We start from the raw sequence: 12295 nt of genomic DNA on the forward strand, positions 1-12295 counted from the left end.
AATCACTGTCAAGTAACTATCTTTGCCATTGGCTTGGAGCATGAAGCGGTCGCTAGGGAGCCACTCAAGCGTCGCGCTGAGCATGGTCCGGGGCTACTGTGTAGTAAACCAAGTAGAGCGAAGCGCAGCGCGAGAGTACCTGCTACATTCCACTTGCTACTTTCCACTATGCGCGGTGCGGTGAAGCAAACCCACCGCTCTTGACGCCCCTACAGTATATCTGGTGCGGTAATCTCGCTCTGTGTGCACTTGGCTACAGTTGTAGTTCTTAAAGGTGTTTGAATTCGACTCTCGTATTGGCTACCTATTTTAATTAATGTATGGGATTGCCCCATCGTTTATTTTCAAATCATTAACGTTTAATGCAAGACGTATAGTTTCTTCATGGCGTCTCAACAGCAGTCAAGAATTCAGTCGTATCTGGAGAAAAATAAAATTGGACCACTGTTTGAGGTTAGTGCATGAATCATTTCAACTAGCATATTTCACCTGTGCATGGCATTGAATGGGACACGCATGTTTTGCAGCAAGCCTGCAATTTATCAGCATCATAAGGCTATGCTTTGGTTTCAATGCAGAAACTTAGATTGATCAAATAGCCTACATGAAGGCGCATACTATTAAATATAAAAAACTAGGTTATACATGTATGGAAATTACAAGAACCTCTCCCTGAATTGAATTGGGAAATACAGAGAGCGCACAGACAGCGCACCCCTTTCTGCCGGATAACGATCATCATCACAGATTCGATCTGCCTGCAAGATTGTAGAACGAAACCCACTCTTTGTAAATGTAGCGATTGGAAAATATCATTATACGGTAGCCAGTAGTGGTTGTCTTGTCGCATACTTTCCCTGGCTACCAAGCATGCATGTCCTGGTCGTATGCATCCGCCCCCCCTATGATTAGAAAGAGAGAGATGTTTCTGAAAGGTCCGGACGGGTTTACAGGCAGCACAAAGTGGGCAATATCATTCTGTGGAGCTCTAGGTAAAAGCGGTCGGGGTAAACTGAGGTAACACACCGACACTGTGCTTGGAGGTTCCAAGCGGCACAAATGTTCACTGAAGAGAAGCAATAATGCTTTGTTTTTATAGACAAAAGCACTATTAAAAGTGAGACGTAGTCTAATAGAATGGAAGGATACATTATTAGGTAAAACGATGTAAATCATCTCAATCATCCTTCATCACAAAATGATCATTGCAATCATTCATCACAAAATGATCATTGCAATCATTCAACACAAAATGATCATTGCATTTCACCTGCTACAGTAATGTTTGACTTGAGATCATTGCCTGTTCTACAGTCCGATCACATTAAAATAGTGTACTGCATCTATATGTCTGTTTGGCTGGAGAGTGTTGTACTGTACCTAGCTACCTTTCTGTTTGTGTAGGGAGTTAATGTGGGTGCTATCGTACAGTATATAGGCTTCACCTCCATGATGACACTTTATCGATAGCCTAGCTGAGTTGGAACGTGCAGATGTGCAGAATACAGAGATCATTTCTGCAAGGCATCTGCCTGAAGGGGTATTGATTTAAGTGTGTGTGAAGTTTTGCATGTCCGTGGGGATCTGTTGTCTTCTGGTTTTCATTGGTGTCTGTTTGAATGTTGTGTATCAGTCTGAGTTGATGACAGTATTGACTACCACAGGTATACAGCTACAGATAACATTTTTCAGTAGCGCATATAGACTTCCCACTGGGCAAAACTGGTTGAATCAACATTGTTTCAATGCCATTTCAACCAAACAATTCAATGTGATGAATTTTCACCCAACTTTTTAACTAAATCCAATGACATGGTGAAATGTTTTGTTGATTTCATGTTAGTTGACAACTCAACCAAAATTAAATCAAAATGACGTCTGTGCCCAGTCGGTAGAAGCATAATCACTGGTTTTATTCTGGTGGAATCCTCCTTTAAATGTATCAGTCTGAGTTACTATAACGACAGTTGTGCCTACCACACCCCATCATGTTGGTATGATATCCCCGCTAGAATAGTCAGTCATGCTTGCTGCATCCCAAATGGAACCCTATGTCGCGGATATGGTGCCATTTGGGACACATTGGCTCTTTCTCTAGACTGTGTTGGTATGATATCCCAGCTAGAAGAGTCAGTCCTGCTGGTTGTGTAGACGGTAGAGTCATATCTAATTAGAGGGTCAGATGGGGAGATTAACCCTCAGATGCTGGGGAGACACCGACGCCGCACAAACACAGACTGTTTCTCCCGAGGCTCCTCCACACACACACATACACCATCTGCGGTAACAAAACTGAGTGTGTGTTGTGTTGCGTCGGGACATGTTTTTGTGGGAGGTTAAGAGAGAGCGAGAGAAAGAGAGAGAGTGAGAGAAAGTGATACAGATAGAGAGAGACGTAGAAAGACAGAATGAGAGACAGAGAGCAATGCTTGAGCGTGTGTGCAGGTATGTATATCTGTGTGTGGTGGTTGTACATGCACAGTGTGTGTGTGTCCTCATGCAGGTGTGTCACAAAATTCTGATCAGGTCGTCCTTTCCACTGAGCTGCGAATGTAGCGCCCCCCCCCCCCCACACACACACACACACACACACACACACACACACACACACACACACACACACACACACACACACACACACACACACACACACACACACACTGCATGTTAATCAGTGCTGGCTAGTATCAAAGAGTGGCCCGGGCCAGCCAGCCAGCACAGTGGACAGCTGCTAATGTAGCGTCTATAGCTCTGTACACTCACATCACTGCTCCCTGCTACTGTGACTATAGAGCTATAAACTCACATGACTGCTCCCTGCTAGCGTGACTATAGAGCTATAAAGTCACATCACTGCTCCCTGCTAGCGTGACTATAGAGCTGTAAACTCACATAACTGCTCTCCTGCTAGCGTGACTATAGAGCTGTAAACTCACATCACTGCTCCCTGCTAACGTGACTATAGAGCTGTAAACTCACATCACTGCTCTCCTGCTAGCGTAGTGACTATAGAGCTATAAACTCACATCACTGTTCCCTGCTAGCGTGACTATAGAGCTTTAAACTCACATCACTGCTCCCTGCTAGCGTGACTATAGAGCTTTAAACTTACATCACTGCTCCCTGCTAGCGTGACTATAGAGCTTTAAACCTACATCACTGCTCCCTGCTAGCGTGACTATACAGCTATAAACTCACAGCACTGTTCCCTGCTAGCGTAGTGACTATACAGCTATAAACTCACATCACTGCTCCCTGCTAGCGTGACTATACAGCTATAAACTCACATCACTGCTCCCTGCTAGCGTGACTATACAGCTATAAACTCACATCACTGCTCCCTGCTAGCGTGACTATACAGCTATAAACTCACATCACTGCTCCCTGCTAGCGTGACTATACAGCTATAAACTCACATCACTGCTCCCTGCTAGCGTAGTGGCTATAGAGCTATAAACTCACATCACTGCTCCCTGCTGGTGTGGCGCAAATAGACCTGTAAACTCACATCACTACTCCCTGCTGGTGTGGCGACAATAGACCTGTACACTCACAACAATTCTTACTGTTAGCTTAGCAACTATAGCTCTGTACACTAACATCACTGCTCCCTGCTAGCGTAGCGACTCAAGCGCTGTACAGTCAGATCACTGCTACAACTTACATCAATTCTAACTGCTAGCGTAGAGACTATAGCGCTGTAGACTCACATCCCTGCTCCCTGCTAGCGTAGCGACTATAGCTCTGTACACTCACATAAATTCTGACTGCTAGCCTAGATATTATAGCACTGGCATAACTGCTCCCTGCTAGCGTAGCGACTATAGCACTATAGACTTACATCACTGCTCTCTGCTAGTGTAGCGACTATAGACCTGTAGACTCACATCAATTCTGATTGCTAATGTAGCGACTATAGTGCAGTCCACTGACATTACTGCTCCCTGATGACGTAGCAGGTATAGTGCAGTCCACTGACATTACTGCTCCCTGATGACGTAGCAGGTATAGCGCTGTACACTCACAACACTGCTCCCTGATGACGTAGTGACTATAGCGCTGTACACTCAGATAAATTCTGACTGCTAGCGTAGTGACTATTGAAATGTACACTCACATCACTGCTCCTTGCTAGTGTAGCACTACAAAACAATTCTGACTGTTAGTGTAGTGACTATAGCGCTGTACACTCACATCACTGCTCCCTGCTAGCATAGTGACTATAGCTCTGTACACTGACATAGAGTTGAAGTCGGAAGTTTACATAGACCTTAGCCAAATACAGCTTTTCACAATTCCTGACATTTAATCCTAGTAAGAATTCCCTGTTTTAGGTCAGTTAGGATCACCACTTTATTTTAGAATAAATACTAGAGAGAATGATATATTTCAGATTTTATTTCTTTCATCACATTCCCAGTGGGTCAGAAGTTTACATACACTCAATTAGTATTTGGTAGCATTGCCTTTAAATTGTTTAACTTGGGTCAAATGTTTCGGGTAGCCTTCCACAAGCTTCCCACAATAAGTTGGGTGAATTTTGGCCCATTCCTCCTGACAGAGCTGGTGTAACTGAGTCAGGTTTGTAGGCCTCCTTTCTCGCACACACTTTTTCAGTTCTGCTCACAAATGTTCTATGAGATTGAGGTCAGGGCTTTGTGGTGGCCACTCCAATACCTTGACTTTGTTGTCCTTAAGCCATGTTGCCACAACTTGGAAGTATGCTTGGGGTCATTGTCCATTTGGAAGACACATTTGCGACCAAGCTTTAACTTCCTGACTGATGTCTTGAGATGTTGCTTCAATATATCCACATAATTTTCCTGCCTCATGATGCCATCTATTTTGTGAAGTAATCCAGTCCCTCCTGCAGCAAAAGCACCCCCACAACATGATGCTGCCACCCCGTGCTTCACGGTTGGGATGGTGTTCTTTAGCTTGCAAGCCTCCCCCTTTTTCCTCCAAACATAACGATTTTCATTATGGCCAAACAGTTCTATTTTTGTTTCATCAGACCAGAGGACATTTCTCCAAAAAGTACGATATTTGTCCCCATGTGCAGTTGCAAACCGTAGTTTTTATGGCGGTTTTGGAGTAGTGGCTTCTTCCTTGCTGAGCGGCCTTTCAGGTTATGTCGATATAGGACTTTTTTTTACTGTGGATATAGATACGTTTGTACCTGTTTCCTCCAGGATCTTCACAAGGTCCTTTGTGTTGATCTTGTATTGATTTGCACTTTTTGCACCAAAGTACGTTCATCTCTAGGAGCCAGAACGCGTCTCCTTCCTGAGTGGTATGACGGCTGCGTGGTCCCATGGTGTTTATACTTGCATACTATTGTTTGTACAGATGAACGTGGTACCTTCAGGCGTTTGGATATTGCTCCCAAGGATGAATCAGACTTGTGGAGGATGTTTTTCTGAGGTCTTGGCTGATTTCTTTTGATTTTCCCATGATGTCAAGCAAAGAGGCACTGAGTTTGAAGGTAGGCCTTGAAATACATCCATAGGTACACCTCCAATTGACTCAAATGATGTCAATTAGCCTATCAGAAGCTTCTAGAGCCATGACATAATTTTCTGGAATTTGCCAAGCTGTTTAAAGGCATAGTAAACTTCTGACCCACTGGAATTGTGATACAGTGAATTATAAGTGGAATAATCTGTCTGTAAACAATTGTTGAAAAAATTACTTGTGTCATGCACAAAGTAGATGTCCTAACTGACTTGCCAAAACGATTGTTTGTTAACAAGACATTTGTGGAGTGGTTGAAAAACGAGTTTTAATGACTCCAACCTAAGTGTATGTAAACTTCCGACTTCAACTGTACATTCTGACACTCGCATCAATTCTGACTCAGACAAACAGACCTGCCTGGCTGTCATTATGAGAGACACCCTCTCTCGGTCTCTTTGCATTTTTTCTCTTTCTTCTTTATCTTTCGCTCTGTTTATCTCTCCCTTTACCTCTTTATCTCTGTTTCTTGCCTCTCTCGTTTTCCATCTCTATTTCTCTACACTCATTGCTCTCTCTCACTCTCTGTGACATGATGAGTGAACATAGAGTTCATATGCGGTGAAAGGAAGACATGAAACCCAGCATACCCATCAGAAATGATTAAAGAGATGGGTATGTGTCTAGGTGTTAGCACCCTTAACGGAGTTGCCAACAACCGGATGCATCCGGTTTTCAAGGATACAGCTAATTCAATTTAGCTTCCTTTTCTCCTGAAAACCGAATGTGCCAACTCCGCTCAGGCGTTTATTTTGTGCCTGCTACGTTAGCTTAAGGTGTTTGTAGCTGATTCCCTTGAAAGCTGAGTTTGTAGCTGATTCCCAAACAGGCTTTTGTCATATGGATCCCCCAGTGTTCAGTAAAATGCATCGAAGACTGAGGATGCGTACCAAAATGGCACCCTATTCAAATCAGATTTTATTGGTCACATACACATATTTAGCAGATGTTTTTGCGGATGTAGGGAAATGCTTGTGTTCCTAGCTCCAACAGTGCGGTAGTATCTAACAATTCACAACAATACACACAAATCTAAAAGTAAAAGAATGGAATTGAGAAACACGTAAATATTAGGGCTAACAATGTCTGAGTGGCATTGACTAAAATACAGTATATACATATGAAATGAGTAAAACAGTATGTAAACATGATTAAAGTGACCAGTGATTCCATGTCTATGTACATAGGGCAGCAGCCTCTAAGGTGCAGTGTTGAGTAACTGGGTGGTTGCCGACTAGTGATCGCAATTTAACATTCTGAGGGCCTTGAGATAGAAGCTGGATGATGTCGGAGTGTACAGGCCGTGCCTCGGGTGGTTGATGTCCTTGATGATTGCAGGCGGTGCAGTTGCCGTACCAGGCGGTGATACAGCCCGACAGGATGCTCTCAATTGTACATCTGTAAAAGTTTGTGAAAGTCTTAGGGGCCAATCCGAATTTCTTCAGCCTCCTGAGGCTCTGTGTGGGTGGACCATTTCAGACTGTCAGTGATGTGTACGCCGAGGAACTTTAAGCTTTTCACCTTCTCCACTGCGGTCCCATTGATGTGATTAGGGAGGTGATCTCTCTGTTGTCTCCTGAAGTGCATGATCAGCACCTTTGTTTTGTTGACTTTGAGGGAGAGGTTATTTTCCTGGCATCACTCCACCAGGGCCCTCACCTACTCCCTGTAGGCTGTCTCGCCATTGTTGGTAATCAGGCCTACTGTTGTGTCATCTGCAAACTTGACGATTGAGTATGAGGCGTGCGTGGCCACGCAGTCATGGGTGAACAGGGAGTACAGGAGGGGGCTGTGCACGTACCCTTGTGGGGCCCCTCTGTTGACGATTACTGTAGTGGAGGTGTTGTTTTTTTACCTTCATCACCTGGGGGTGGCCCGTCAGGAAGTCCAGAACCTAGTTGCATAGGGCGGGGTTCAGACGCAGGGCCCCGGGCTTAATGATGAGCTTGGAGGGTACTATGATGTTGAAGGCTGAGCTATAGTCAATGAACAGCTAAATGCCTTTTATGATCGCTTTGAGGCAAGCAACACTGAAGCATGCATGAGATCACCGGCTGTTCCGGACGACTGTGTGATCAGCTCTCCGTAGCTGATGTGAGCAAGACCTTTAAGCATGTCAACATTCACAAGGCTGCGTGGCCAGACGGATTACCAGGACGTTTACTCAGAGCATGCACGGACCAACTGGCAAGTGTCTTCACTGACATTTTCAACCTCTCCCGAGTCTACAATCCCTACATGTTTCAAGCAGACCACCATAGTCCCTGTGCCCAAAAAAGCGAAGGTAAACTGCCTAAATGACCCGTAGCACTCACATTGGTAGCCATGAAGTGCTTTGAAAGGCTGGTCATGACGCACATCAACACCATCATCCCAGAAACCCTAGACCCACTCCACATCACATACCACCCCCCCCCCCCCCCCCCCTCCCCAACAGATCCACAGATGACGCAATCTCAATCGCACTCCACACTGCCCTTTCCCACCTGGACAAAAGGAACACCTACGTATGTGAGAATGCTATTCATTGACTACAGCTCAGCATTCATCTCCATCGTGCCCACAAAGCTCATCAGTTTCTAAGGACCCTGGGACTAAACACCTCCCTCTGCAACTGGATCCTGGACTTCCTGATGGGCCACCCCAGGTGGTAATGGTAGGCAGCACACATCTGCCATGCTGGACTACAGGAAAAGGAGGGCCGAACAGGCCCCCATTAACGTTGATGGGGCTGTAGTGGAGCGGGTCGAGAGTTTCAAGTTCCTTGGAGTCCACATCACCAACAAACAATCATGATCCAAACACACCAAGACAGTCATGAAGAGTGCACCACAACACCTTTTCCCCCTCAGGAGACTGAAAAGATTTGGCATGGGTCCACAGATCCTCAAAAAGTTCTACAGCTGCACCATTTAGAGTATCCTGAGTGGTAATATCACCGCCTGGTATAGCAACTGCTCGGCATTTGACCGTAAGGTGCTACAGAAGTTAGTGCGTACGGCCCAGAACATCACTGGGACCAAGCTTCCTGTCATCCAGGACCTATATACTAGGTGGTGTCAGAGGAAGGTCCAAAAAATTGTAAAAGACTCCAGTCACCCAAGTCATAGACTTTTCTCTCTGCTACCGCACAGCAAGCGTTACCGGAGTGTCAAATCTAGGTCCAACAGCTTCTAACCCCAAGCCATAAGACTACTGAACAATTAATCGAAAGGCCACCCGGATATCTACATTGATTGCGATTGCATCATCTGTGGATCTACTGGGGTGGTATGCAAATTGAAGTGGGTCTAGGGTGTCAGGTAAGGTGGAGGTGATAAGATCCTTAACTAGCCTCTCAAAGCACTTCATGATGACAGAAATTACTGCTACGGGGCGATAGTCATTTAGTTCAGTTACCTTTGCCGGGCCCGTAGGGCTCTGGCCCAAAGTAGCACTATTATATAGGCAATATGGTGTGGCCATTCCACGATAATGGAATTATGCTGAGAATCCGATTGTTCACTTTAAAAGTGTAATGCAAACAAACACATCTGTAGATGTTGAAATCAAGGCCCGTCTGGACCGGCCCAAAAAACCACATCTGTGGACGTTGAAATCAAGGCCCGTCTGGACCGGCCCAAAAAAACACATCTGTGGACGTTGAAATCAAGGCCCGTCTGGACCGGCCCAAAAAACCACATCTGTGGACGTTGAAATCAAGGCCCGTCTGGACCGGCCCAAAAAACCACATCTGTGGACGTTGAAATCAAGGCCCGTCTGGACCGGCCCAAAAAACCACATCTGTGGACGTTGAAATCAAGGCCCGTCTGGACCGGCCCAAAAAACCACATCTGTGGACGTTGAAATCAAGGCCAGGGCTGACTGACAAAATGTAAACTACTTTTCAACGTCCATGGACGTCCGGTGTCGGTCGGTGCTCAGTGGGTGCGGATGCTGGTTACAGTAAATGGAAAGAGAGGGGGCTTATGGGTAGGTGTCAGTAAGAGTCCGGAGATGTAACATAACTGGAGAGAGATAATAGAGGCAGAGAGAGGGAGGTGTTTTCCAGATTGTTTAAACACGCACGCTTTGACCGCCAGATGACAGAAACAGAAAGAAATCAGTTATCAGCTGAACATAACAGCATGCCAGCGGAAGGGAGGACAGTAGCAGGTGGTCAACTGTGGTTTGTGACTATTATGATTTCCCATTGTAGCGTATTAAATTGCTGTAATTTCATTACAGATTTTTCAGTAACTCTGTTAACTTGTAATTCTGTTACTAAATCATTTTAATCACTTATAAAATGTTTTATGAATATTTTTTTATCAGTAAAAACGCTATAACTAATTGTCAGGTCTACCTTTACATGTCACTTCTGTGAACTTTCCTTTTCCTCCCTCCTGGTGAGGTAGAGACATCAGAAAATATCTTAAAGCTATGTGAGTTTTTACTGGCAAAAATAAAAGGCAGGAAGCAATGTTCCTTAAACTTAAAGAAGGCAAATCATTTCTCCAAAATGAAATACACGTGTTGATATTAGTTGACAAAGGTATTTACTTCAACATTATTGTGTGTTGAAGTATTTCTAATACCTTTTAAATAGTATTTCTGGTAGATGTTCTCTAAGACCATCTGTTGGACCAGAAATCAAAGCCATTAATTACAATGTTTAAAAATGTTTGCCTTCATTTCCCCAAAATATAGACTCTTAGTTTTTTTGACACCCAATTTGACATACTCCTATGAACTTCACATGTTGGTGCTCATGGGTAAATTTACATGGACATGACCAGTGCCATTCGGGACATAGACTCTGATATGATCAAGAAGCATGTGTCATGTCAACACACCTTACAGAATTCTGTGAATGTAGTGTATGAGTACATGTGTGTCTGCGTGTGTGTGTCTGCTTGGGCCTTTGCTGTGTCCCGTAGCACAGAATGTATCTGACTGGCATTTTGATGAGAAAGCCTATCTCTATTTGACTACTGTTGTTTTATTGTTATAAATGGTTTTCTTTAGGAAGACTCCTGTCCTGGCTTGCTACACTCCAACGCTACAGTAACATGTGCCAACAGTGTCATTTTAACCATGTCTGTTTACAGGACATTGCACAAGTTATTGATTGTGACTTGCAGTTATAGGAGGGTATTTCATGATATAAAGACTTGGTTTTATGTCTCCTTTAGGTGTGTTGTTTCTGCCTCTCTCTCTGTTTCTCTCTCTGTTTCTCTCACTCTCTCTCTCTGTGTTTCCCTCTCTCAGAACTTTGGACTTTACTGTGCCCAGGGAATCCAGGGTATTGATTGTGGCTGATAATTTCATGATAAGGGCTGGTTGCTTTTGTGTCTCTCTGGGTTGTGTGTGTGTGTGTGTTTGTGTGTGCATGTGTGTGTGGCTCTCTAAGGTGTGTTGTAGGAATATGACCCACCCCCCCTCCTCCTTGGTCTCCACGCCAACCCCACAATGAGGTCATCCTGTGTTCAGTATGCATGTACAGTAGGCAGTAGACTCCACCTGAAAGATGGTCCCCACCGTCATTGTTCTCTTTCTCCCTCCCTCTCTCTTGTTCTTTCTCTCCCTCGCTCTCACTTTCTTTCATTCTCTTTCTTTCTTTCTCTCTCTCTCTCTCTCTTCTTCGCCCCGTCTCGCTATCTTTCCCCTTCTCTCTCTTGCTCTCTCTCCCCCTTCCTCCCTCTTTCTCTCTCCCTTTCTCTCTCCCTTTCAATTCAATTCAATTTGCTTTATTGGCATGACGTTACAACGTACATATTGCTAAAGCTTACTTTGGAGATTTACAATATTAACATAATTAAAATATCAATAATCAATATTGTCAACGGGACAACAGTAACAACAATCTCTCTCAGAGTAGATGTTGGAGGAGTGCAGTGATATTTAAACGGTCATTTATCCATCTCTACCCTGTCAAAATCAATGGCTGTAACTAGTGATACAGTATGTACTCTATGTAATCCACCTGCGTCATGATTCAAATATGTGTCCCAAAATGGCCACCTATTTCTTATAGAGGGCTCTGGTCAAAAGGAGTGCATTATATATGGATCAAGGTACCATTCGGGACACATCCCCAAGTGTCTCTTCAAGGTTATTAAAGAACGTTTGGAATATGTGTGATACTATGGACATAAATAACACTCTGACTTGTCAATGACTGAGCTCATCTGGCAGATCTAGCGCTATAGGAATGGCAAGGTAGATGAACAACGTTCATTGAGCTATAACTGTGTAGGCCCGTGTGTCAGTTTCAATATTTGTGAGTCAACTCATCGGTATTTGCTCTCAACTAATACAACTGTTACTTGAAATGACCCTGTCAACCGTATAATTGAATATTACACTAAAATATTGAAAAGGTGAGAAGGTATTTGTCTAAACAATACCTTCCAAAACTTGGAGCTCCACTCCAGAATAATTGTGGAAATTCAACTATTAATTATATGCCATGGCATATTCCCGCCTGTCCTTTGGGAGAATGAGCTACTAGTCTCTTCCAATCAAACACCTACTCTTCCCAATTATTTAGCAGTCACTAAATGTTCTCTCAGAGCTCTTATATGACACCCACTGTTATTTCTATTTCCACTGTACAATTTAATTGATGCACGAAAAGGAAAAGGGCTGAATGTATATAAGGTTAAGTCCCAAGTGTCACCCTATTCCATATATAGTGCACTACTTTTGACTAGATCCCTATTGGCCCTGGTCAAAAGTAGTGCACTGTTAGGGAATAGGGTGCCAATTAGGTGGCAGAGTAAGTAGTGAAATGGGAGGG

At 44.1% G+C, this 12295-nt stretch overlaps 1 protein-coding gene across 1 annotated transcript in view; it reads left to right on the plus strand.

Moving 5' to 3' along the window:
• Window positions 1–384: 384 nt before the first annotated feature.
• The window catches only part of c7h8orf34 (chromosome 7 C8orf34 homolog), a 175516-nt gene continuing 163605 nt past the window's right edge, over window positions 385–12295 (plus strand). Inside the window, exon 1 of the mRNA XM_038997241.1 lies at window positions 385–453. Within this exon, the coding sequence (XP_038853169.1) occupies window positions 385–453 (69 nt within the window). The remainder of the gene's footprint in view (window positions 454–12295) is intronic.

This window comes from Salvelinus namaycush, chromosome 7, assembly GCF_016432855.1.
Source record: "Salvelinus namaycush isolate Seneca chromosome 7, SaNama_1.0, whole genome shotgun sequence".
NCBI lineage: Eukaryota > Metazoa > Chordata > Actinopteri > Salmoniformes > Salmonidae > Salvelinus > Salvelinus namaycush.